The sequence below is a fragment of the Pongo pygmaeus genome, chromosome 21 (genome assembly GCF_028885625.2).
Source record: "Pongo pygmaeus isolate AG05252 chromosome 21, NHGRI_mPonPyg2-v2.0_pri, whole genome shotgun sequence".
Lineage (NCBI taxonomy): Eukaryota > Metazoa > Chordata > Mammalia > Primates > Hominidae > Pongo > Pongo pygmaeus.
Genome location: NC_072394.2, coordinates 40,998,738 through 41,026,389, shown reverse-complemented (window position 1 = coordinate 41,026,389; position 27,652 = coordinate 40,998,738). Strand labels below are relative to the sequence as shown.

Sequence of the window (27,652 nt, the reverse complement as noted above, 5' to 3'; positions counted from 1 at the left end):
GGTAGACACTCTGCAGCTATTTATCAAATATTTGTTATTAAGATCAGCCTGAAGTCCAATCAAGGAGTGAATTTGAAATCAGAGAATGGAAGCTCAGAGCAAGCCCCCTATCCCCGTTGAACAGATGGAAGAGGGTTGGGCATTCCCAAGAAGGTCCTAGAGGGCTTGAATCAGGGCCAGGGCTGAGTCTCGGACCTACGCTGGTTGAATGAATGACTTGGTCAGGCCTGGTAGGTTTGTCAGGGGTCCCCCGGGCATGGGAAGACCCTCGCTTCTTTAATATGGACCCACACCCTCCGGCCCAGCCCTGCTTTAAGACCCCTCTGAATTAAATTGGCCAATTTCTCCCCATGGGCCTGCTCACTGCTCCCATGCCCTCCTAGACTTGAGCGGCTCCCTGCAGGGCTGGAGGTCATCTGCGATGCTGGAGAAGGGCTGGGTCCTCTGGAGGCTTTCACATGTCGGTCTGAAGAGGACATGAGTTGGGGGTTCTAGGGAGGCACCATAGTTGCCAAAGTCCTCTTGCCTCCCTGGCAAGTCTCTCCCATCCACTTCTGCCATTGCCAGTGCCCTGCAATGACTCCAGGAAAACCAAACTAGAAACAAAAGGAAGGTTGGGACTAGGGATGCCATTGGGATGAAAAAGTAAGAAAGAGGCAGGTAAGGCCAGACGTGGTGGCTCACACCTGTAATCCCAGCACTTTGGGAAGCTGAGGCGGGTAGATCATCTAAGGTCAGGAGTTCGAGACCAGCCTGACCAATATGGTGAAACCTTGTCTCTACTAAAAATAGAAAAATTAGCTGGGCGTGATGGCATGTGCCTGTAATCCCAGTTACTCGGGAGGATAAGACAGGAGAATTGCTTGAACTGGGGAGGAAGAAGTTGCAGTAAACTGAGATTGTGCTACTGCACTCCAGCCTGGGCAACAGAGAAAGACTCCGTCTCAAAAAAAAAAGGGAAAAAAGAAAGAAAGAGGTGGGTAAGTGATAGGGGTGGGAAGGGCTATGCATAAATGGGATAGGGTTCTTGTGCAGGGTCTGAAAATCTTTTCTCATGCCACAAATGATATAAAAACAGATCAAGCTACATAATTCGCAGGGCCCAATAGCAAATTAACACGTGGGGCCCCTTGTTCAAAAATTAAGAATTTCAAGGCAGCAATAGCCAAGCATGAAACCAAGCCTGGGACCTTGTGGGACTGCAGGTTACACATCTGTGGAGCTGGCCCCATACACAAATCCCTGAGGGCACGCATAGGAGGAGTGAGTTTTCCTGGGAAAAGGGCCCTCAGTTGTCAAGGTAGGACCCAAAAGGCTAAAAATCATTACAACTGAGGTTAAGTGAGGGGCCCTCCTTTTCACCACCTCCTCCCTCCACTCAGTCAGGGTCGGGAGCTAGTGAACATGCTGCATGAACCAACTTCAGAGTAGGGCAGGCTATGGTGGCCAAGGAGATAGAAAAAGGCGGACACATGAGAGATGGAGATTAGAGTTGGGAGACAGAGGCAAGAAGGCTGGCTCCCGGGTTCGTGACTCGGGCAACAGAATCAATCCACAGTGGTGCTATTCATGGAGATGAAGAAAAGCTAGCAGAAAATCAGGGTGCTGTTTTGCTTGGCTGGGTGACAATGGAAATCAAGATTCCTCTTCTAGGCATGAGAAGGTGTCAAGCAGACAGATAATAAAGCTTGGGAGGAGATTAGATGAGACACCCACATTTTGGGGCCATTGGTATAGAGATGGCATCTAACCCCACTGGAATGGCTGAGGTCTCCTAGGAATTCAATGGGTGCAAGGGCTCTTGGGTACAGCATCTGATTGCCCTGACACCTCACATGAGAGTATGTGTGTGTGCCTCATTCATAAATGTTCTCATTTGTAAATGTTCTCATTTGTAAATGGCGGTGAGAATCATTTCCTCATCATAGGATTTCATAAGTAAGGTTGTGGAAGGGGAACAGTTCAAACAGGCCTTGGTACCTATTGAGCCCCCAAGGATACCAGCCATTGTAACAATAATAATAATAATAATATCATGTCAACCTTCCACAAATATGTACTGAGCCTCCAGCGTGTGTCTGGCAGTGTTTTGGGGCCTTGGATGCAGCCACGATCAAACGTGTTAGAAGGCGGTAAGTACTACAGTGAAAGGAAAGCAGAGCAGGGTAAACAGCACAATGCGGAAGATGGGGTGGGGGCTTCATATCGAACAGGGTGGCCAGGGGAGCCCTGCTGAAAGAGTGACATTAGAGCAAGCCCTCAGAGGTGAGGGAGTGCCCCACGCAGATGTCTGAGGGAAAAGCTGGCCAAAGACCGTCAGGAGAGTGGTTCGGGTGAGGCCCTAGGGTAAAGGGTAGGGGACCTTTGTAAAGGCTCCTTGTGGCACAGGGGGCTGGTCCTTTAACAGGGCAACACCAGGTCTCCCCCACAATGAAGCAGAAGGCCCTCACACGCTGGAGAGAACCCATCATCCAGCATGGCCAGGGAGCATACCTCTAATATGGTGGAGGCAGCCTCTTGCCCACGTAGCAGCTGCCCAAGGCTTTGGGTGGGCCTTGAGGCTCCCCCTGGCCCCTGGAAGGGCCTCACCTGGCACAGCAGGCTCACCAGCAGGGCCTCTCCTTCTCTTGGCCGTGGAGTGTCCCCTTCCAGCAAAACTCGGCTGGGCCTTTGCTCCAGGGCTCCCAATCCAAGCATACACTGGAGTCATTTTCCTCTGAATCTGTGGAGATATGAGGCAAGGCCTCTTGGATGGTCACATCCTGTCTCCTACCCCTGACCCAGGAAGGAGTCCCCTGCCAGGCCTGGGTATCCCTGCAGACTTGCCTGAGGCTATGGCCAAGGCAGAATCCTATGAGCCAGCCTTGAGGCCTCAGGAAGACTTCAGGGCCTTAAAGGGTGACCAGGGACCAAGAAAGAAGGCTGCTCCTGTGACTCAGAAAATGGCCATATCCATCTACTAGAGGGGAGGACACAGAGGTTAGCAAATGACATACTGTACTGGACACGGTCCAGGAAGAGGCAGTGAAGAGACACAGTTATTGACCCATCCAGGCATTTGTCCACTAGTTCATTCATTAACAAATATCTGAGTACAAAGGCACAATGATCTCCACTGTAGCACTGTTTTGTGGTGAAACACACACACGCGAACAATAAAACACCTGGAAACTGTGTCCACGTCCACAGATCACGAGAGGTCTGGGTGACTAAGCTGTGGCACAGTCACACCACATGAAGACCTGGACCCTCCGTCTGATGGCTTGTCATGAAGCTGTTAAAATGTTTGCATCATATCTGTATCTTCTGACTTGCAGGATATCTATGGTATACTATAAGCAAATTAAAGAGAAATGTAGGATCTTTTTGTTTTGAAAAGCAAATGCTGCACCATTCCCCAATTTTTTTTTGAAAACCTGCACACTTTAATGAGTTTGCTAACAGACTAATCTTGGGGAGGTAAGGTGAGAAAAAAGAGGGATGGGGAAGATTATTTTTCTTACTAAACTCTTGCATTGTTTCACTAGTTGCAGAGAAGTAACAAAGGTTGTTTGTACAATGGCATAATATCAGCATCTTCTAGGATGAGGGTTAACTGAAGGAAGACATGTAAAACTCAGCACAGGACTTGGCACAGGCCTTCAACAGTGTTGGCAGTTAGTATGTCTTAAAAGTCAGTAGGGACCGGGCACAGTGGCTCACGCCTTTGATCCCAGCACTTTGGGAGGCCGAGGTGGGTGGACCACGAGGTCAAGAGATCGAGACCATCCTAGCCAACATGGCGAAACCCCGTCTCTACTAAAAGTACAAAAATTAGCTGGGCGTGGTGGTGTGCACCTGTAGTCCCAGCTACTCAGGAGGTTGAGGCAGGAGAATCGCTTGAACCAGGGAGTCAGAGGTTGCAGTGAGCCGAGATCGTGCCACTGCACTCCAGCCTGGTGACAGAGCAAGACTCCATCTCAAAAAAAAAAGAAAAAGAAAAAAGAAAAAAAAGTCAGTAGGATGGCGTGAAGTGACTGTTCTTCACTAGAGAGTATTTTTTGAACATAGAGTATGTGCAAAGTGTTGTTACATTCATTTTCTCATCTGATCCTCTTAACAACTTCCTGAAGTCAATTACTAGTATTTTTTGCACTTTACAGATGAGGATAGTGAAATCACTTGTCCAGGCTCACAGCCAGGGAGTGGTGCTACTGGATGCAAATTCAGCCTCCCCACTCCACAGTTCCATTGGGTGTGTTTGGACTCAGGGGATTTAAAGGCAGCCTTGAATTGAACATCTTGCTCCAAGGCCCACCATGAGGGCCTGTTTCTCCACTCTTCTGTTTCAGCCCCAAACCCATCTCTTTGGAGGTTTTCCCTTCATCCTTCTGCAAACTCCTTTCAAATTGCAAAAGGAAAATGCCAGCAGCAGGGCATCTTCCCCTTGAAGGGTGTGTGTGGCTTCCTCTACCTTATGGCCATGTCATGGCCAGACAGTAGCACTGTCCCCACTGACCAGCTTCTGCAGGAGTTGAGCTGCCCATTATCATTTTTGCCTCAGTGCCAGTTTCATCAGGCAGCTCTCCTTTCCTCCCCATTTGCTCCTCCTTCGACTTGGGAAAGCGCATCCTGTCGGGTATTCCACGCTTAACCCTCTGTATTCTGAGGCCTGAAACTGCCCTGAGGAGCCAGCAGGAGTGTTGCAGGGGCGGTGGGAAGGAGGCAGCAGAGCTACTCCTGTCTGCTTTTCAAACTGGATTTCAGGCAAATTGATTCCAATAAAGGGATCTGCAGCAGAATAGAAAACTGCAGGTCTGGGTGTCCTGACCCCTCTTAACACCCCCAAACCCTGACATTGGGTCAGTTCCCAGCACAAGGGCAAAACACACACAATAATACCGGGAGTTTTAGAAGACGGGGAATCTGAGGGAGGAATGCCCACCTCACTTTAAGGACAGTTTCTCTTCATTGCAAAATTAACAAAGGACTTATTTCAAAATGCTACATGACACCAGTAAACAGCCTCTCAGGAGAAAGTCTGCGGAGGGGCTGGAGTGGGGTAGGTTGTGGATGGTTTTGGAGTCGGGCCTCCATGCAGAGTGAATGCTGGAGGATGGTTTTGGAGTCGGGCCTCCAGGAAGAGTGAATGCTGGAGGATGGTTTTGGAGTCGGGCCTCCAGGCAGAGTGAATGCTGGAGGATGGTTTTGGAGTCGGGCCTCCACGCAGAGTGAATGCTGGAGGATGGTTTTGGAGTCGGGCCTCCACGCAGAGTGAATGCTGGAGGATGGTTTTGGAGTCGGGCCTCCAGGTAGAGTGAATGCTGGAGGATGGTTTTGGAGTCGGGCCTCCAGGCAGAGTGAATGCTGGAGGATGGTTTTGGAGTCGGGCCTCCACGCAGAGTGAATGCTGGAGGATGGTTTTGGAGTCGGGCCTCCAGGTAGAGTGAATGCTGGAGGATGGTTTTGGAGTCGGGCCTCCAGGCAGAGTGAATGCTGGAGGATGGTTTTGGAGTCGGGCCTCCAGGCAGAGTGAATGCTGGAGGATGGTTTTGGAGTCGGGCCTCCACGCAGAGTGAATGCTGGAGGATGGTTTTGGAGTCGGGCCTCCAGGTAGAGTGAATGCTGGAGGATGGTTTTGGAGTTGGGCCTCCAGGCAGAGTGAATGCTGGAGGATGGTTTTGGAGTCGGGCCTCCAGGTAGAGTGAATGCTGGAGGATGGTTTTGGAGTCGGGCCTCCAGGCAGAGTGAATGCTGGAGGATGGTTTTGGAGTCGGGCCTCCACGCAGAGTGAATGCTGGAGGATGGTTTTGGAGTCGGGCCTCCAGGCAGAATGAATGCTGGAGGATGGTTTTGGAGTCGGGCCTCCAGGCAGAGTAAATGCTGGAGGATGGTTTTGGAGTCGGGCCTCCAGGCAGAGTGAATGCTGGAGGATGGTTTTGGAGTCGGGCCTCCACGCAGAGTGAATGCTGGAGGATGGTTTTGGAGTCGGGCCTCCACGCAGAGTGAATGCTGGAGGATGGTTTTGGAGTCGGGCCTCCAGGCAGAGTGAATGCTGGAGGCTGGTTTTGGAGTCGGGCCTCCACGCAGAGTGAATGCTGGAGGAGATTCACGCCACAGGCCTTGGCCTGGGTGGTAGGAGAAATGTCTCCGCTCTGGAGAAGGCATCCAAAGCCACGCCACCTGCATTTCCTCCCACATTGACAAAACCAACATTGGCTGGACTATTTTCTCAGCCTACAGGAACCTACGATGTGCCAGGTGTGTATGTGTACTGTGTGTCCTGCCCTGTAAGTACCCGATATGCGTCAACCACTGGAGCCTGTCACAACCCCAATGGGCAGGCACTAGTGTTGTCTCCATTTTGTAGATGAGAAAAGCAAGGCCCAGAGAGGTGCCCACAGTCACGCAGCCGGTAGGTGGCAGAGTCAGGATTTGAAGGCAGACAATTGGCTCTCTTAAGTAGTTCACAGAGAAACCTTGGACAGGTTGCTTCGCCTCTCCAAGCCTCAGTTTCCCCAATTGTGATATAAGTATTATTAAGCAGGGTTATTCTGAGGATTAAATAAGATTATGCACGTCCAGTGTTTAGCACAAGGCCTGGTATATAGTCAGTGTTCCAAATAGGTTCACTATTATTAGGAACTATTAAGAAGCAAGGATGAAGCTGGGTGCGGTGACTCACACCTGTAATCCCAGCACTTTGGGAGGCTGAGGCGGGTGGATCACCTGAGCTCAGGAGTTCGAGACCAGCCTGGCTAACATGGTGAAACCCCATCTCTACTAAAAATACAAAAATTAGACAGGTGTGATGGCGGGCACCTGTAATCCCCGCTACTCGGGAGGCTGAGGCAGGAGAATCGCTTGAAGCCAGGAGGCAGAGGTTGCAGTGAGCTGAGATTGTGCCACTGCATTCCAGCCTGGCTGACAAGAGTAAGACTCTGTTTCAAAAAAAAAAAAAAGGATGAAATCTGAACTCATATCTTCCAGACTCCAGAGACAACTTTTATCGCCAGTATGCAAATAAGGCTGACTCCCCACCAGCTGTGGGGCCCAATGCCTGAACTGTGCCCCTCAGGGAGGGCTGTGGTCTACCCTGGGACTATGAGGAGAATATACTTTAAATAAACACTTTCTAGAAACAAAAGGACATCCTAAGTTCTTGCCAGGAGCTCCCAATAATTACATAATTATAAGCCCCTACAATTGAGATCATGGGGCTAGTGGGGGTGTGGGGAGGGACTTCTCACCCTGCCTCAACGACATCTGACCATTGCTGGCGGCATGTGCTGCGTCCTCCCTGCCTAGCTGGCCAAAGGTCATGGCACTCAGCAGCAGGAGGTAGGAGGTCAAGTGGTCCCCACGAAGAGGCCTTTTTTTGACACAGGGTCTCACTCTGTCTGCTGGAATACAGTGGTGTGATCTCGGCTCACTGCAGCCTCGACCTCCCAGGCTCAAGCAATTCTCTCACCTAAGCCTCCTGAGTAGCTGGGACCACAGATGCATGCCACCACACCTGGCTAATTTTTGTATTCCTTGTAGAGACGTTGCCCAGCCTGGTCTCAAACTCCTGGGCTCAAGCAACCTGTCCACCTTGGCTTTCCAAAGTGCTGGGATTACAGGTGTGAGCCACAGTGCCCAGCAGGAAGAGACCTCTTGCTGAAGGGGATGCTCAGGGAGACACATGCCAGAGGAGCAGAAGTCCCACTCCTGCCACACAGCCAGGCCATGTCCTGGCCCAGCCACCCCCAGCTTCCTCCAGAGCCAGCTTCGTCCCACCCCTTGCTCCTCTTGGTGGCATGCTGAGGTCAGGGTGAATGTCAGCTGGCTTCCATGAGCCTGTCTCTCGAAGAAGCCAGATCCTTTCTGATACACGGCCCAGGCAGAAAACAGTGAGTGGTCTGCAGGTACCTGAAACATGCTTAAGGCTGCTGTATCCCATCGTGCAAGCTGTTTACTGCACAAAAGCACCCAATTGAGAGGGTGAGCGGGGCTGAAATCCAGCCCACGCTCTGCTCACAGAGCCTTGTACCCCAGCTGAAAGGGGCACCTAGAAGTTCATCTGCCTGGAGGGATAACCTCTTTCTAATTTGTTCAGAAGATCACTCTCGAACTCTAGGTTCAAACTCTAGGACTCACTCTTGAACTCTAGGTTAAGAAACCCTAAACAACCAAACCAATCCTTTCCACTTAAGAGTTGACTGCTTGTATCTAAGCCAGCACTTAAAATGACTGAGGGAAGCCCCTTCTGCAGTTGTTTCAGGACACACTGGCCTATTTGGCCCCCTGCCTAGCTCCAGGATTAAGGTCCTGCCTGGACGGGGTAAGAAGCTCACCTTGGCTAAGTAAGAAGCGTAGCCAGACGATCAATAAGAACAACAGCAAACTCACAGGGAGGCAGAACCAGAAAACCAGGAAAGAAAATGTGAGGTCATTCACCAGCGGCATCAAAGGGTACTTCATGGTGCATGTGTGGCTAAGCTGGGCCAGCCTGGGCTGGGCTGGCAGGGCTGCCCCAGGGGAACTGGCAGGCTGGGCCATGCTCTGCTCTCAGCCCAACTGTGACTGAGCTGTGACATAACAAGGAAGTCACAGTGTACTTCAGGCAAAGCATGCAGGGGACACTTTGAGGGAGAGTTGTTCTGGATGAAAGGGTGGGAAGTGAGGCAGTGAGACAGACAGTCTGGCTGAGAATTAGAAAGCCCAGGTTTCCAGGCAGGCCTGGGTTTGAATCTCAGCCCAGTAGCTATTGGGTTCATGACACCCCTGTGACCCTCTTTCTTGTAAGATGGAGATAATTCTGTTAAGTTAGAAAAATAGATGGGACAAAAATTACCCCCGGGATCGGTGTTCATATATGTGAAGTCACAGACCCCCTCCAGGAGCCAGCTGGGTCCCCAGGTCCTGTAATACCAGCTGTGTGTGCCCACGTCCACACTTGGTGGGGTTGCTGGGGACTGTGGCAAACTGGATGGAGCTTACTGCATCCTAAGCATGCAGTGATGGCAGCTCCAACCAATAACTGCTATGAGTGAAATGCAGGTCCATTATTGCAGGACTCCTAACTTTCCCAAGACAGGCAAAAAGTCTGGATTTCTATGTGAAATCTCCCAAGTTTAAAATGTCGGATCAGACCTTGTTAAAGCACTGTTGGCTAAACCGTGTGCCAGGCTGGATTGGTCAATGGGCTGCCACTTAAAACTTTTAAAATCTAACACACAGTAAGTTATTCTAACGATTACTAGATTAAATGACTATAAATGATTATTACTTAATCTGAAAGCTTCTGTGCCTCTCCTTATTAGGGTTTTCAGTGAGGGGCTTCTAACGACTTGAATCTTGTTCCTTTATCTCCTGAGTGGCCAGAACACTTCCACATGTCATCCTCATCTTCTCCTATCTGTCATCCGTTCACTCATCAAGTATTCAGTAAACCTCCATGTGCCAGACCATGGCAGAAAGGAGGCTTCGGGCTTCCCACTGGAGTGGCTGCTGCACGGTATTCTCCAGGAGGACCCTTGGACCACCTGCCTGTGACTGCCAGCAGGTGGGTGGGTGCTGGAGTGTATTTATTAAACATGCCAATTCCCAGGCTCACCTTCATCTCCTCAGACCTCTTGGGGGTGGGGGTGTGGCTTGGGATTCAACACACTGATAAGCAACCAGAATGATTCTGATGCAGGCTTGATTTTGAGACCACAGCATCTCATGACTAAAAAGCACCTGTTGAAAAGGCAAACCCAGGTCCAGGCAGGGGAGCAGCTGCAGGAAGTGGGTGGTAAACCTAGGGAGAAACATGGAGTAGAAAAACCCCTTATAGGAAAAGACACCAATTCAAGAAGGGCGCATGGGGCCAGCAACAGGAAAAAATAAGAGCATGGGAGGGGCTGGGAGAGCTGGGGCATGGTTTCAAGAGTCCTAGCCCAGCTGTGGGATGGCCAGAATTCCTACAAGAGGAAGTCTGGGAAAATGGACTAGAATGTGTGTCCAAGAGGAGCAGTGCCCTGGCAGGGTGCTCCTGATGCAGGGCCCAGAGGCCAAGAGGAGGAGGAGCAGGTGGTCTGGGTTGGGAGTGATTCCCTGGCACTGGGTCCTGAAGGGGCTGGGGTCAGAGAGAGCTGAGCAGCATAGCTGGGAAAGGCTTGAGCACACATTTTTTTCTGGCTACAAAACCTTTCTAGACACCAAAACAAGGCTACTGTGCGGTCAGCATCCCTGGCCACTAGGCCCAGCTGAAGGTCCTGTTGTGCGTGGGCAGAGCAGGCAGAACACATACTGCAAGGTAGGCAGCTCCCAGGCACAGTTCAGAGGGCACACGTCAGCAGCTCTTGGCAGAGGCATGACCACAATGGTTCTCATGGTTGTTTCAAGTGGTCCATTCACTCCACTATGTGTGATCTAGGCCTGAAGGCACTCATCTGCCTCCAAGATGCCCTACACAAAGGGGGCAGTGGGCGGCAGGGGATAATCTCTGCACCTCCCCCCTTTCCTGTCTAGTCCTGCTAGGGCTCAAATTTTCTACAAGCAGAGGGCACAGCTGGCACTTTCTTGCTCCCATAACATAAGCATCTATCTCCTCAGCAATTCCCAGCCCCTGAAAGGTGAGCCTCTATTGGCAGTATTTTAATTATACAAGCTCCTTCCTGCAGAGAAGGCCAAATACTTTTCTTAAAATTAATCAAACTTTGAGTATTTCATGAAATACTCATTTAATGTTCATTTAAACTACAGATCTAAATTATAAAGGGCAGCCAAAGCCGAGCAGACATCCCCTGAAAGGGTAAAATTAACAGCACCAGTGTAGGAGTAAAGCCCCAGCCTGTATCCAAAAGCACACACAAAGTTATTAGATAAGAATCTCCTTAAAATTTAATTGACTAAATGTATTACATTCAATATTCCATGGGCTTCTTCTGGACAAAGGATCGGCATAAATACAAACAAACCTCTGGACCTTCTTCCCTAACCGACGAAGATGAAACACAGGAGGCAAGGGGCACGGGCACGCCTTCATATTTACACTTTGCCTTTACTTTACAGTTCAGTGCCAGAAATATTTACAGAAAATACAATAAGAAAAAGATCATGTCTTGGCAACATACTGAAATTCATACAAACTGTATATATGATTTCAAGCAAATAATGATACTGCTTATTTTTTAGCCACAACTGCCAAGCCCTTCAGAGGAGAAAGATGTCTTGGCCACTGTAAGAGATGAGGACTTGGGAAACTTGGTTTGCTTCAACAAGTATTTATTGGGCGCCTACTATATGCAAGGCACTGTGGAATCCCAAATTATACCTTTTCCCTCACCATTAGAAAAAGAAAAGCATCTGAAGAACATGAGTTGATATTCTGAGAAAAACACTATAAGTACACGGCTTCTTTAGCTACTAAGAAACCCACCGTTTGATTCCACATCGTACGGATGGACCACCTCCAATCTCTCCAACTCAGGAAAAGAGGCTGTCATGGAAATCTTTAAAACAGACCATCTGACTCCAATGTCATTTCATGTAAACACAGCAATCAGTTCTTTTCAGGAAGAGAGAACCTGAATGGGCTTTAAAATGGTGAATAGAGAACTACTGCCAGCAGCAGTGTCAAATTACCTCCAATACGTGTTTCTTTTTTTATTTTTTATTTATTTATTTATTTTTACCGCCTACCACAAAACACGTCTTTGAGCAAGGCTAACTTCCACTTTGGGTAAAGCTCCACCTTCCAGAAGAAATGAATACTCTTAAAGACTCTGCCTCTCTAGAACCCAGTCTGCAGAGTCTGACAAATGCTTCCCTAGTGTATGGAGAAGGTACGTTCATGAAGGCCTCACAGAACCTGCAGCAGGTAACTGACCTTACTGGCCAAAGGTGTGGGTACTTGTATTTATCAATGAATCCAGAGGAAAATGGGCTGCCCTGAAATAAAGGATCTGGAAATGAAGGAAATGTGCATGAATATGCATGTGTGTGTGTGTGTGTGTGTGTCTGATTAGTCCTTTCAAAGGCCCAATGGATGGAAAAGGGTCTCAGGAGGAAGCCCTAGACAAAAAGGAAAGCTAGCTAAATAAGGAAAGGATTAACAAGGTAAAAGCCCTCCTCACTGTCCTCAGTGCTCCCAACCAGAGGGGGGGAGAAAAGCTCCCTCCTGCAACTTAAGAAGGCAGTAGTAGAAGGGCAACCTTACTTACCACCTTCCTCTTCACAGAATGCCACACTCATCCACCCCCTGGCATACCCAACAGATATAGCAACTGAACAGTTTAAGCCACAGACAAAAGTGGTCCTGGCTTCCCCCCAGGGGCTAGAACATCTGCTGGCAAATTTATCAATGGACTACTAAATATTAATATTAGGTGCTAAATAGGTTCCTCCAGCGCTATTCTACTCAAAGTGATTTTTAACACAGGCAGGTGGGTAAAAATAGTGACCACGAACTCAAATCCATACTAGTGAAAGAGCGAAGGGTTCTCCCCACTCCCTCTTTGGGCAGATGTTATTTTGAGCAGAAGGAACCAGCGCCTGGTAAGGTATGGGTATCCCATATTCCACTGGCTCCGTACACACTGGGAGTTTCATGCCTTCAGGGGCTGCACACCCTTCCTTCCCTGGAAGACAAGGGAGTCTCCCAGATCACAAATGCATTCAACATGATTGTTCATGTATCAAATACATTGGAATTACAAGGAGTTGCCAAAAATTAGAGCTAACTGAAGGATCAGCAAGCCCAACCCTCATACACACACACACAGCACATTTTTCTGAAATTAACTATGCCAAAGGTAAAAGTTTGATCTGAAGAATCACACTGAAGAAGTACATCTACATCAGTTATTTTTAACCTCTGGAATGCTGTAAGTTACATATTAATTTATAGCCTTCTCTGCTCACTTCAACTAGAACAAGAGCCCATTTTCCCCTCAAAATGTCAATCTAGAATTACCTTGGAAGTTATTAAACCTCATCTTCTTCCTGTGAACTATTAGAACATTTTTAGGGTAGAATTTGCTCATCTTTATCCCATATGCCCTCTCCCATGCTACCATCTGGAAACATCAATTTATTGCCCAGCTTAAAAAAGAAAATCAACTATTGAATAATACTACAACCTGAATGGAAACTGGAGTCATAGAAAGAGGAGGTTATCTTCACCTGAGCTTAAAACAAAAATGAAGAACAGGTTATGGCAAACTTTAAACCAAGAGCTGCTATGCCCATATTTCTTGCTTATAGATGGCAAAATGCACATTTCTGGAATAAGAGACATTTGCACAGGGAATTAGGTCCCACACTATCCCCACTCCCTAAGTAAACCACCAAAACATCAAACCAAACAGATCGTTGTAGCTCTGACCCATAGTCTACTGACATCAGAGTTCAAGTGGGAAAACACTCCTTATACAACTGTGATCATTCCTCTTTGGACTTTAAATATCACTTATTTTCTTAACATAAAATAATCTTACTAAAGAAGAAAGCACATGAGAACAGGATAAATGAGCAGTGTATACTGTAGCACTGTAACAGGAATCCTTGGATGTTCTGGGTCTGGCCACCTCAAAAGTTTTATCCCTGCAGAAAAGTAGCAGCAAGGTAACAGAAGTATTTCCAAAACCTGGCAGGGATCTGTTGGCTGGCAAAGTCCAGAAAACATGACAACAACAACCATTTCTAACAGTAGCCACCCAAAGAGGTGGTCACTCATGTTTGTCAATTATGAGGAAATCCAGTAGTTCTCTGGGAGAGATCTGAATTAGTAGCGTTGAGAGGCTATTCCTGAACCCCATATTAGAATCCTTCATAAACTACTGCAGTGTGCTGCTTGGTCCTGAAATAAGAGACAATGGATGAAACCAAATAATTTTCAACCCTTATTGTGAATTTACATTTCTTTAAATAACATTTAATCAATGAATCACAAATGTTAACTGTCATTATGTCACCCCGCTGGACAATAATGGAGAGAGTGGGGGTATCACTGTTGTCTTATAACTTTTAACCCCACAAACTTTATTTGCATCCCCATTAAAGGACAAGGCCATGCTCCATTTCTGATCTGTTCCTGGGTCACTCAGAAACTGAGGCTTTCATACAGATCTGTGCAGTGATGAGAAGGACAACTTTTTGAAATATGGAGAAAAAAATATGACATCTTTTAATGTCAGGCTTCTTATCTGAGCAAAAAACATGTATCATCTTTTCTTTTTGTCAGTGTGACAGCTGGATGACAAGAGGACCTACAAGTGAGTAGAAGGCTGTGACTTCTTTCCTTCTCCTCCATGCTATCAACACGAGTCTTTAAATGTCCTGTAAGATTCTGAGAAAGATTTTAATTTTGAATACAACCTCCTAAAAAGTGAGGTATAAAACTATCTTCAACTTCTATATTGCAAATTTGTTGATACTACCAATGCACGTGTTTAACTGAGATGCATAAAAGCCTTTCTCCTCAAAAGGCTTATGTTTAACTAAAATTGTCACTTTTAAAAGAAAGTTTATGGCTAAAATGTATATCATCATTATCAGCAGGAGTATGATTGTGTCTGGGAGCCCATTTCACTAGATAGCCCAAAGTCTTCTATCAAATGGGTTATAATGTGTTTCTTCTATTCTGGTGATTAAACAGTAAGCTCTTGGGAGTGATTTGTTTTTATTTTTACAGTGATCACCTATCAAACTGTTCTGCTGTTTTATAGTTCCCAAACTGGAGTTCAACATTCTTAGAAATTCAGTGGTCTAAGAACCGCAGTTCTTGAGTCCAACCTCCTGGAAAAGTGAAGTATAAAACTCTGGTTCCAACTGCTTGTTCCGGTACTTGTTGACAATGTCGGTGATTTTCTGTTTCCGGCGGACATGCGGGGGACTGTAGGAGTCACTTTCCAGTCTCTTTCTTCTACAGATGTTAATTACAGTCTGCCTCACCAGAAAGCCTTCAAAATAGAGAGTTTTAAAATAAATGTTAGAAACTAGTCACTTACGTAGGTGAACTATAAGTATTCAGGTGAACTATTCTCTGCATACTCAAACTATTTCATTCAATTTGCAAACTTCCCATCCCCAGAGAGATAGACATAGTGCTAAGATAAAACTGTCAGAAGAAACACACAATGACAAGGAAAAGGAGAATCAAAATCTAGTCTAAAAACCTATTTTCTGTCCTGGATTACAAACAACTATCTTCAATATTTTAATACTAGAAGTTAGTGAGGTTTTACTTATACTTACTAGATTAAGGACAGATTAAAAAAGAACAAAACACGCTCCCTTTTTAACAAGAGCCATACCATTTCCTACATGTGGAAGCTATTAAGTAATTATCACCATTTCCTCATTTTTACTTCTTTTTGGTTTATAAAAATGATAAAGAAAAAGAAAATTTAACTCTTCGGCCACATATGAAGACCTTACCAAGAGCTCGCCTGCTGACAATCATCCCATCCACAAGAGGGATGACCATGTTAAATTTTCCAGTGGCTCCTTGAATTTTTATCCGGAATAATCCAGTGTTTAAAGGGTGGATGAAGATGACAGGAACTTCTTTTTCAAGAGTTGTAGATCTTAAGAAAAGAAAATTTTTATCTCAGACACCCAAGAGTTGAAGTCCCCCACATACAGCCTAAGATTACTAAAGGGACCTGTTGCTTGGCAGTGGTCTGAGAAAAGCCAAGGGGTCAGTGTGCTCAGAATCTTTCTGGGAATCTATGCTGCTGCCCCCTATAACATCTGGTCCTAAAGGTCCATTACTGGGTCAAGCTTTCTAAGCTAACAGAAAGGGGCTGAAAAAATATATATGCTTGGAAAACCAATAGGGACACTGGGTGGAAGGAGAGGCCAGAGAACTCTACTGCATGGAGTTAAGAATTTAGCAACCAGCTATGGGACTTTCACTTCAGTTCCTCTTCTTGTAGGGAACAAAAGTGTGGCTGGCCAGAGTACAAGGAATTCCAGCATAGTCAAGGCTGATAATCCCAGAGGAGAAGCAGGAACACAGCTTCAGCCCATGACAGGAATCCCTGATATAACTTTTTCTCAGGGTGGGGAAGGAGGTTGGGAGAGCCATTAATCTAAGCCAGCTGCAAATGTCCTTCTTGGCTATGGTGATAAATGGCCACATTGTGGCAAGGCCAAAGCCCTCACAGCCTCTGGCCAGGCAGAGATGCTAAAGTTGGCAACTGCCCCTATGGAGGGGTGAGTTACTCATTACACACGAGGGATAGGCCAACCCATCTAATATTATACGTTATTTGTGATGCTACATGTTGGGGTCTTTTTGCAACCCAATGAGTTTTCTTTCTATATAGGTAAGGTGATTTTGGCCAAAGCAACAATGAATCAATCTTTCAAGACATTTAAAAAAAAAAAAGAAAAATCAATCCTTGAGTAATTATGTTCCCAAGACAAATTATAAACTTTGCTAATCTACCAATAAAATATACATTTTACTGTCAAATTGTATTACAACCTTTGACCTAAAAAGATGAAAACTTGAGAGGCCAAGGCAGGAGGATCACTTGAGCCCAGGAGTTCGAGACCAGCCTGGGTAGCATGGTGAGACCTTGTGCCCAGTTTTGTTTTTTTTTTTTTAATTAAAAAAAAAAAAAAGATGAAAACAACAAAGACAGTATATGATAAGTAAGTCTCTTCTAATTAGTTCCAGAAAAGTCTACTCATGACTATTCTATAGTCTCTTCTTTAGCAAGTTATTGTCATAAAGAAAAAAGGACTGTTCCAGATTAAAAGAGACTGAAGGAATTAAAACCAGATATATAGTCCTGGAGTGAATTCTTTACCAATTGTGAAGAATATTTTAGTAAAAATGAAGAAATTTGAATGTTGGCTATTAGAAAATATTAAGAAAGTATTACTAACTTTATTATTGCGATGTTATGTTTAGCTATCTGAAAAGTTTCTTACTTTTCAGATGCATACTGATATATTTGGAACGTTAAGATATCTGTAATTTGTTTTAAAACACCAAAGCATATAAAACATGGAAGTTTTAAGAATGACTTGCCCTCTTTTAGAAGTTTAAAATGATAATGCTAAAATAAATCATCTTTACTGACTTCATTTCAATAACAATCATCTAACAATATTAGAATAAATTCATCTTATATGCAATTTGAATCAGCTCACATAACTAAAAGGAACTTAAAATATCAAGTTTCAGGGTAGCTCTGTGATGAGAGAGATGCAGGGTCAATGCATTTGGGGTCAAAGGCCTGGATTCAGGTAGCTTTCTCCTGCATTTACTGCATGTGTGATACTAAGGAATAACCTCTTTGAGCCTATTTTATCCCACTAGTAAAACGGGGAAAATAACTGTTGAACTCTTAGAGTTATAAACCAAAAACAAGCAAGCAAACCTTGAAAACTACAAAGCCTATACAAATACATTGTTACCATTCTTAGAATCAGATTATTCTCTTTTTATCCTTCTTGTGTATGGGCAGGTAAAACAGAAATTTTAACCCAATTATAAAGTATTACATTTTGCTTAAAAACATATTTCCGTTAATTAGCTCATATGATTTAGGATATTTTAACTGCTATTTGGCCACACTGTTTTGGCCAATTTAACTCCATTATTTCAATCTAATATTGCTACCCTATTATTACGGTCTTTATTAATATTTAATTGCCTCTACTTCTTCATTTTTCTTTTTGCTCTAGATAAATGTAAAATAGCAATTAATTATACTATTAAAACTCTCTCTTGCTTAAAGCACCCAACATCACTAATCATCAGGGAAATGTAAATCAAAATCATAATGAGATAGCACCTCATTCCAGGTAGGATGGTTATTTTCAAAAAAACCAAAAGAAAACAAGTGCTGGCGAGAATGTGGAGAAAAGGGAATCCCTTTGTATGCTGTTGGTGGAAATGTAAACTGGTGCAGCCACTGTGGAAAACAGTATGGTTCCTCAACAAATTAAAAATAGAATGTTCATATGATCCAGCAATCCCACTTCAGGGTGTAAATCCAGAGGAACTGAAACCAGGATCTCAAAGAGACAGCAGCACTCCCATTTTCACTGCAGCCTTCTTCACAATAGCTAAGACATGGAGGCAACCTAAATATCCATCATTGGACGAATAGATAAGGAAAATGTAGTGTACACATACAATGAAATATTATTCAGTCTTAAAATGGAAATCCTGCCATCTGTGACAACATGGGTGAATCTAGAGTACATTATGCTAAGTATAAGGCAGGCACAAAAAGACAAATTCCACATGATATTACTTATATGACAAATCTAAAATAAACTCAGAGAAGCAGAGAGTAGAATGCTAGTTGTCAGGAACTGCAGGGAGGGAAAAATGGGGAGGTATTAGCCAAAAGGTGGTACAAAGTTTCAGTTATGCAGGATAAGTCCTAAAGATCAACAGTATAGTACAGTGGCTACAGCTAATAATACAGTATTGTATACTTAAAAATTTGCTAAGAGGGTAGATCTTATGTTAAGTGGTTCTTATCACAAAATAGTAATAATAATGAATTAAGTGGGAAGGAGAAAACTTCTGGAGATGGTAGAAGTGTTCAGGAATAGATTGCTGTGATGGTTTCATGGATATATACTTATCTCCAAGCTCATCAAGTTGTATACATTAAATATGTATAGCTTTTAACAAGTTAATCAGTTATACCTCAATAAAGTGGCTTTAAAAAAAATCCATGCTATAATAATCTGATAACCTTGTACATTGTATACAAACTTCTTTCTTTGATCTTTTTTCTCTGTTTTTATTTCTAATTGTCTACAACTCTTTCGTTTCATAATTCCTTATTTATTAAGCTGCAATCAATATGTTAAAAAAAGACATGCCGAAGAACTTCAAGCAAATAGAGTGTACCTCAGTGAAGTGCTACTATTTGCAGTAGTTTCCACACCAGTACTGATCTCTGTCATCAGCTCTGAGAGGGGAAAGTTTTCTGGAAGAAAATAATAGCATTACAATTAATATCTCCCTCATTTTCCCAAACAGATAATAAGAAATCTAATTTTCTAATCTCTTTACATAAGTGAGTGGCAAATATATGGACTGTGCTGTCCTGAAATATCATCTTAATTATTCTCTACAAATTAAAAAATTATCTCTCAAGACATTTTTTAGCTAATTTCATCTAAAGCAAAGAGTTTTTAGAAAATATGTTCTGTGATCTTTGAGGGCTTGGTTGAAAAGTAACTATCACACTTTCCCACAAACTCTGGGCTGGACAGGATTTTAGGCAAGTATATATTTCTAATGCTCTAATGTTGCTTATGTAAAAATCATGAGAAACTTACCCAGAGCACAACTCTTAAGGACAAATTAAGCTTTATACTAAAATGAGACAGTAGGACATATGGATGGAGAGAGGGTAAGTGAAGTGCTTTCCCTTCCCCTTTCCAAAGGTCCTGGGATGACTGAGACCAACTGGCAACAAACCACTGACTGTGATGCCAACATGAATAGCTAAAAGCTTTGTATCTACAGGTCTCATTAAATCTTCACAACTATGAAAAAAGTACCAGGATTTAACAGAGGAGTAATCTAAGGCTTAAAGAAACTGAGTAGTGGAGCTGGGGTACAAACCAAGGCTTGCTGAACTCCAGGACTAGCTCCTGGCCACACCATGCTTATGTGCCCACTCCCTGTAGACATTTAGCAAGTCATTGTCATATATTGCCATTTTATTTATGGACAAAGTCCTCATACAGTACCTATATCATCATAGCGTTCCACCCAGACTACAGAAACTCTTGTCTCAGGTCCAAGGGGAGGAACAGGGCGACCCTGAGGCAGCTTCCTCATTCTGGAACTGGGACTGAGCTATACGAAGAAGAAGACAGACAGCGGGAAAGACAACAGCAACAAAAAACTGGCTTAATAAAACTACCCAGTCATTCATTTGTCAAGGTGCTCAGTGACATAAGTATTGGGTCATGGAAAATCACTTTAGGAAAAAGTGTATACATTTGCAACAAAGCTCTTCTTTGGCTCCTGTTCATCAGTCTTAACCTAGGACAAGGCTTAAAATTGTCAAAGAAAAAAAATGGAAGGAATACTGAATAATTATAATTTGCATTAATAAAAACAAAATTTACACACAGTATCTTAATGAGGGCTTAAAAGATTTGAGTCTATCTCTGTTAGGGCCAGAAAGCAGTACGCTTCTCCATCACAGCAACATCACTACTTGTCTGGGGATCCTAATCTCTAAAATGTCCCATCAGCAAGTTATTCCTAGATCCCAGACCAAATGTCTTCTACTGCAATTTATGCTTAATTCCTTTTTCTCATCAGTAGAAAGAAAAACGAGTTGTTTGGGCCTTCATTACCATGCAGTGTGCTTCTGGCTTCCTGCAACCCTAATCAACTCTAAGTTTCACTGCAACGTTAACAGGACTATGTGGCTCCCCCTTAGCAAACTGGTACCCTGAGCTGCACCTCTTTTGAGGCATGCAGCAGAGCTAAGTTTGTGCTAAAGCCCTAAACAAAGCTCATGTGTACAGAGGGGAGAATCTCATACTTGAGGTGAATTTTAAAATTAAAACTGCTTTGTTAGCACAGAAATATACATGTCTTTACCAGATGACCAGAGTCCATGGCAAGTCCCCCCGGATAATTGTATCCACTCTGACATTTACAGAAAATGGCCAGACCAAGAGATTTCTCCCAAACTAGTGACAGACATCTGGCCATATTCACAGACTACTTTCTTAGTATCAAGACCCCTAATTAGCTTTGACTCTCTGACTTCTTCCATCTCTGACCTCTAGCCCTAGATTTAAAGAGTTCCTGTGATTAGGTCAGGTCTACTTGGAAAATCTCCCTTTTGATTAACTCAAAGTAACCCAATTAAACCCACAAGATCCCTTTGCCAAATAATGTAACATAATCACAGTTATCCTATCATATTCACAAGTTCCACCGACACGCAAGGAGAGGACATTGTACACGGGCAAACGTCGCTGGGGGTTACCTTAAAATTTTGCCCAACACCCTGGCGTTTTTCCTGCAATCTTGCTAAACTCACCTCAATAGTTCTAGTGGGTTTTTAAAAAGATTCCTGAGGGTTTTCTACTTATATGATCATGTCATCTGCAAATACATACAGTTTTACTTCTTTGTTTCTAATCTTTATGTACTGTGTTTCCTTTTGTCTTATTTCTCTGTGTAGGTCCCTCCTCTACCATGTTGAATGTAAGTGGTGAGAATAGGCATCCTTGCCTTGTCCTCCACCTCAGAGGAAAAGCATTCAAGAATAATGTATAATGTATAATGTTAGCTGTAGGTTTTTAGTAGATGCGCTGTATCAAGTTGAGAAAGTTCTATTCATAGTTTGCTGAGAACTCTTCTCATAAATGAGTACTCAATTTTTGTCAACTGCATTTTCTCCATCTATTGAGATAACCATATGGTTTTGCTTTGTTTTTTTTGTTTTTTTTTTTTTTAGTTTGTGAGTGTCTGCAAAGTACAGTATAAGTGAAAAACAAAAACATGGTGCTTTATCTGGGTTCTAAGGAATAACTATGCTGACATTCAGAAAATCAATATAAGGGCAGCTAATCACTGAATGCTAGTTCTGTCCACAAATCTCAAATAAAAAAAACTTTTAAAGTAAGTATTAAATTTGGCTAAAATCTTGCACTGCTATGCAATACTGACTGATCATCTCTAAATTGTATTCTGTAAAACCTTTTAAAAACTCCTGATTTTCAAATCAGTCTACTCCAGGGACTATTACACCACCTGACATTTTTTTCCTAAATCAATTTTAAAGGTAAAAACCTCCCCATATTCTCTTTTAAGCATATACTTACATTAAAAATAATTTTCACTGTGGAAGGAAGCTAACCTAAAATCCTGTACAATGGAGGAACACCTTTAGTCAAGCCGACACTTCTGTCTTTGTTATGATCGTTCTAAGTCAATCTTCCTACATTTCTGACCTGATCACAGATAAAGAAGTAACATTTGCTGATAAGGTAAGAAAAAAGATAAGCAAAAAGCTCCTCTTGTAGTAGGTGCTGTGTTCCTCACTCAGAATATTTATCCATATACTGAGTTATTCTCCATAATGTTCCTATTTTTATATGGTCAGACTTGTTTAAGATGAACATTGCAAGATTAAAGATAAAAAACCATGTAGTTACTGCAGAAACCTCAGTGGATATTTCAGGGACAAAATTAAAACCTAGGCTTAAAAAGGAACAGATGAGAGAATCAAGTACGGGACCAGAATGGTGAAATCAAGAGAAAGCACAAAGGCTGTCTCAGAATGAACTATTTGTTACAGGCTGAAAAAGAGAAAATCGTGAGAATTTTATTTTAAAAAATTAAGTTACTAAGGAATCAGTACTCTGATATAAATACTCTCTGGGTTAAAAGCTTTTCCGGCAGGATTCTATAATTACCCTGATTTCACTACAAAATTTTGGAGACCTATCAACAAAGTAACTTACCCTCTGTGAGGAATTAAGATTGTCTGTATGATTGGGGAAAAGCTCAAGCGTCAGGGATGGCTGTTTCAGAATTCCTGGCATAAGATCCATATTTGAATCACTATCTTGGTCCGAGATGTTACTTTCCAATGAATCAGCTATGGGGTAAAGGAAAAAAAGCAACTATAATACATACCACTTATTTGGAGTAAGGCTGTTAAAACTAATTATGCTCACCAGTCTAACCTAAATCACTTAAACAAGGCATTGCTTCGAGAGCAAGGGCTGACAAACTTTTTTCTGTAAAGGATCAAGTACTAAGTATAGGCTTTGCTGGCTATACAGATCTCTCGCATATTCTTCTTTGTATTTTATTTATAACCCTTTAAGAATGTAAAACCCATTCTTGGCGGCATCTGGCTTGTGCCACTGTGGTCTGTCAGCTCCTGCTCTAAAGGATAACCAAAATAAGACTAGAAAATATTTGACGTTTCAAATGTAGAATATAATAAATGCCATTATTACTCTCTGAATTATTTAGATTATATATTCAATCATGTAGCATTGTGCCAAATAGGCACTGGGACATCCAGAAGCTACAGAAGATCTAGTCTCTGTGATTAAGAGCAATCTGGTTGGAGATAAGTAAACAGAAAGTTATCCTCCACCCCATCCAAAAAAATCCCCAAATATCAGAAATAGGAGGAAGCTGAGTTGGAGTGGGCACAGTTGGCACAGGAGATGTTTCACAACAGGAGACAAAGACCCAATTGCAGGAGCTATAGAATAAGGACAAGGCTCTAGCTCTGGGAGGACTTGTCTGGTACTAACAGGCTGGGCCAGAGAAACCAGGCAGGTATGTCCCCAAAGAGGACAGACACATTCTGGCTTCTGGAATTGTAAGTAGTAAACCAGAACCTTGACGGGAAGCCCAACAGCTGTTATAATTCAAACCTAAACCATGGAAGGTCCAACCTTCCAGGGACACAGCTGGTCCCAGAGAGTAAGACAGGGAGGGGCCTAGAGTGAGAAATCAAGGGTCCAAGTACAAAGGTTAGGCAGCTACCAAGGTAGGGCACAACAAAAGTCATTAGTCTGGAAATGAGACTGTGAAATCGTGATGTATAGTATCCCATCCTACAAATGATCTCAAAGAAGAAGGTGAAGTTTCCCACCTACTGCCTGACCACCGACTCGGTCAGGCATGAACAAACAGGCTTAATTTGCAAAGAGCAAAGGTTGTGGGCAAAATAAAACTGTGAGTTCAGACTAAGAAGTAATAATTACTCCCAATTCTTAAAAAGAAAAGTCTTGGACCACCATCTTTTCTAGGCTGCTTAAGTTTCTCTTGCTCAGTGTTAGAAGAATGGCCATATGCTATCATGAGATACTTCCAGTTGTAGGATTCTAGGTGGTTCCAGGCAAAGGCTCTCATGTGGGAATAGAAAAGTAGGTGAGGGATCACTTGTAATTAGAGAAAGAAATGAACTGGAAAATAAGCCTATGTATTGATTAATTAGATTAAAGAAAGCAAAATATCAGTTGAAATGGGATTCCTTCACTATTTAAAGATTATTAGAGGGTCGGTCTGCTTGTCTTTAACTACTTTCCATAAAAAAGTTAAGAGAAGATATCTTGTGCTTCTGCATATTCTGTTAACAATGCCTTAGAAGCTAAAGAATGCCTTAGATCACTTCAAAATCTCTTCCAATGCAGTAATATCACACAACCCAGGAATATACAAATAGATCCTAAAACAGGACCATGCAAAAATGGTCTTACTTAAGGACTCCACAGGAGAAGGAACCACAAAAGCAATTTCTGTAAGGGCATCAGCATAATACAGCACCTTCTTCTGTCCATTGAAAATGCTGGCTCCAATATCTTCAGAGGAAATCACTTCTTCTGGGAAAAAGAAACACTACATTACTGCTTCAAAAAGTAGAAAAAAACCAGTATCATCTTGCTACATGAAATGTTAACTGGTTAATAAAGTGATAAATAGAATATATGTTTCCAACAAGAACCAATTAGTATGAAAGAATAAAATATAATGCTTATTAGATGTCTTTATTTTTAAATAATAAAATCTTAATTTCATAATTTCTGAAATGACTGTATATCAGACCACTTCTGATTAGCAGGGCTTTTAATTCATGTGTATGAAGCAGTTTAAGGGAGCAGTCCTTTGGATCCAGTAAATAAATAATCAAAAGGAAGACCATCCCTCAGAAGGGAGTTGGGCCAGAGAGACAGGCAGGCAGGCAGGCAGGCAGGCAGAGAGAGAGAGAGACAGAGAGACAGAGAGACAGAGAGACAGAGAGAGGCGAAGAGGAAGAAGAAGAAGAAGAGAGGAGGAGAAGGAGGAAAAGAAGAGGAGGAAGAGGAGGAGGAGGGAGGAAGAGACGGAGAGAAGAGAGAGAGTACACATGTGCGTTATCTCTGGACTCTTGCTTTTAAGGCATTTCTATCCCTGGTCTCTCTCTATGGCTCCTCAAGTTGGCCTATGTTCCACCTTCCTCAATGGTCAGTGACACTGTATAAAAATGTACAGCCAGTTTTAGTAATAGTATCTGCTCTAAGCCAGGAAGACTGAATTAACAAAAGAAACATTCACGAGAGCTATATAGTTCCCAATTAAAATGAACTCAGTGTCCTACCAGCAATACATAAAAGACCAACAATCGGACCAAAAATTGGAAAGGGGAAATGGACAAGTACTTCTCAGGGAAGAAATAAAAATATGATAAAGATATGCTCAACCATTATTAAAAATTAAAAATTTCTCACCGAAAAAATTGGAAGATACCTAATTCTGGTGAAGGTATGGCAAATAGGAAGCTTTAGACAAGAGGTTAGCAAACTTTTTCTGTAAAGGACCAGACAGATAACATTTTAGGCTTTGTAAGCCACAGGGTCTTTGCCACAACTACTCGATTCTGTCATTGTAGCATGAAAGCTGTCATAGACAATGTGTAATCTAGAGTGTGACCGAGTTCCAATAAAACTTTATTTACAAAAACAGGGCTTTAGTTTTCTGACTCCTGGTGTGGGCTCCGGGCAGACACTTTGTATCTGCTGTAGTAGATGCTGTGGTTACTATCCCAACAGCCACTCTATCCACCCCTATTCTGTAGCAGGCAAAATGTGCAGGTGGGACTGACCTCTGATACTAGTTCTAGCTTGTCTGTATCTCTCTACCAGAGTCATTCTATCTTTCTTGCCATAAGGACAGGCTTGGGATAGTCTAATCGCCATATAGTTCCGGATTCAGGGAGTATGGGGTTCTGAGATCTGGCTAATCTCTCCTCTTCAGGCTGCTGTGGTATGTGAATATAAAGCCTGGAATTGCCTTTCTGCACTATTAGAGAAGCCAGGCTGGGGACAAAGTCAAATATGGAGGGCAAAGCTAAAGGAAAATTGTAAAGAAATAAAACAGGAACGCTAACCAAATGACACCAAAAACTTAACCAACCTCTGGAATTTTCAGTTACATGGGCAATAAATTATCTTCAAAATCTAAGGCAGTTTGGGTCACGTTTTCTGATATTTGCAACCACAAGTATCCAATTGATATATTTATCAAAAGGAAAAATGTGCACTGGGCATAGGCATTATCCACTTTAGAGAGGTAACACTAACTTTCCAGTGACCTCAGGAGCCCAGGAACAGAAAGCATTAGCCAGGTGGGGCAAAGGTCTTAAGTTTAAATTTATACTTGCTCTGCTACTTGTTATCCTGATTACAGTTCCTCAGAGCATCTGAGGGGATAGGCAAGAATCCTCAGAGATGGTCCGCTGTTTACTACAAAGGTTTTGGTATAATATCCCAAGAATGTAACCTTTAAGTGTGACTGTTTTGATAGCCATATTTGATAAAACACACTGGTTAATAGAAAACTACTTATTAGACAAAACATGCTTGTTAGGAAGCTGTATTGTTTGTATGGATGACCTATATTTATTACACTATTTGTATAGAAAATTGAATCTTATGCATATTATAAAAAAGGAACTTAGCATTGTAATAAGCCAGTCATTTTGTATTAACTCTATCATTATGTGTATATATATCTTTCATACACACTGAAAATGTCTAGAATATATAAACTGTTATTAAGTTACCCTGTCAGGACTGGGATTAGGGGAAGGATACTTCTCTATACACCTCTGTTTGTTTTTTAGAGACAGGGAGTTGCTCTGTTGCCCAGGCTGGAATGCTGTGGCATGATCATAGCTCCAATCCCTGGCCTCAAGTGATCCTCCCACCTCAGCCTCCTGAGCAGGTAAGACTACAAATACAGGGCCCTCAAGCCTAGAAATGTTTTCATTTTTTGTAGAGATGGTGTCTCGCTATGTTTTCCAGGCTGGTCTTGAACTCCTAGACTCAGTCGATCCTCCCACTTTGGCTTCTCAAAGACAGGCATGCGCCACTGCACCCAGCCTGGTTTTGTATTTTTAACGAGACTATAAATCATAGTAAAGGGGGAAAAAAAAAAACAAGACTAACAAACAAGAAACAACTGACATTTGAAACACTGTGAGTTTTACCTTGTTGAGATCCTTCACCATCATCACAACAATTAATAGACCAGCTGGTAGAAACATGCCCAGTCCAACCAGGGTGTCTGCCCACATCTACTGACCAGCCAAGGGAAAGCAAAAATTCTAGGAAATGTGGCTGAACAGTTCTGGAAGACTCCACATTCTTTAAAATCTGAAATACATACCAATCATCAGCTATAATGAAGGAAACAAAAGAATATATCAAAATAAATCTTCACAAAAATTGGTTAGTTTTGAAGCTTCTGACAAATCATGTCCAAGCTCAGAATAAACTTGAGGATATATCACTATAGAGAAAAATGCATTCTCCAGAGTTAGACAGATTTGGATTGGCTGAGCCTTGGGCAAGTTTCTTAACCCCACTGCCTCAGTTTCTTAATCCATAAAGTAGAGATAATAACAATGGTTGTGAAGTAATGCAGGAAAAGCCCTGAGCTCTCTTCCTGGCAAAACAATTACTGAACCAGGCATGTTTACTAAAAGACACTATGTCCCTGCCTTCACAGAGTTTACTGTCTGGTTAATGAGAAACATTACATAGGTATGCAATTATTTAACTATAAATCTTGATAAATGCTATAAAATCTACTAAAATTCAATAAACATTAGGTGTAATTAATAAATGAGTATGAAAATATCCTTTTCTTAGGCCAAAGAAGAGAATTCCAGGAAAA

At 42.9% G+C, this 27,652-nt stretch overlaps 2 protein-coding genes across 6 annotated transcripts in view; both read right to left on the bottom strand.

Moving 5' to 3' along the window:
• Positions 1-239: 239 nt before the first annotated feature.
• On the bottom strand, positions 240-8,512 carry ADIG (adipogenin). The gene is given in 4 exon segments (XM_054467828.2): positions 240-575; positions 578-596; positions 2,608-2,722; positions 8,316-8,512. Coding segments are annotated over 4 exon segments (597 nt in total). The 5' UTR covers positions 8,443-8,512.
• A 2,316-nt stretch (positions 8,513-10,828) lies between these two features.
• RALGAPB (Ral GTPase activating protein non-catalytic subunit beta) overlaps positions 10,829-27,652 on the bottom strand; it is a 106,284-nt gene continuing 89,460 nt past the window's right edge. For 3 of the 5 annotated variants that reach the window (XM_054467825.2, XM_063659318.1, XM_063659315.1), the window contains exons 24-30: positions 26,964-27,129; positions 24,196-24,318; positions 22,435-22,571; positions 19,690-19,798; positions 18,839-18,917; positions 15,388-15,536; positions 10,829-14,909 (exon numbers count right to left, since the gene is read on the bottom strand). In XM_054467825.2, the coding sequence (XP_054323800.1) occupies positions 14,716-14,909; positions 15,388-15,536; positions 18,839-18,917; positions 19,690-19,798; positions 22,435-22,571; positions 24,196-24,318; positions 26,964-27,129 (957 nt within the window). In that variant the 3' untranslated portion in view covers positions 10,829-14,715. The remainder of the gene's footprint in view (positions 14,910-15,387; positions 15,537-18,838; positions 18,918-19,689; positions 19,799-22,434; positions 22,572-24,195; positions 24,319-26,963; positions 27,130-27,652) is intronic. The other 2 variants (XM_063659319.1, XM_063659316.1) reach the window with 1 other exon arrangement.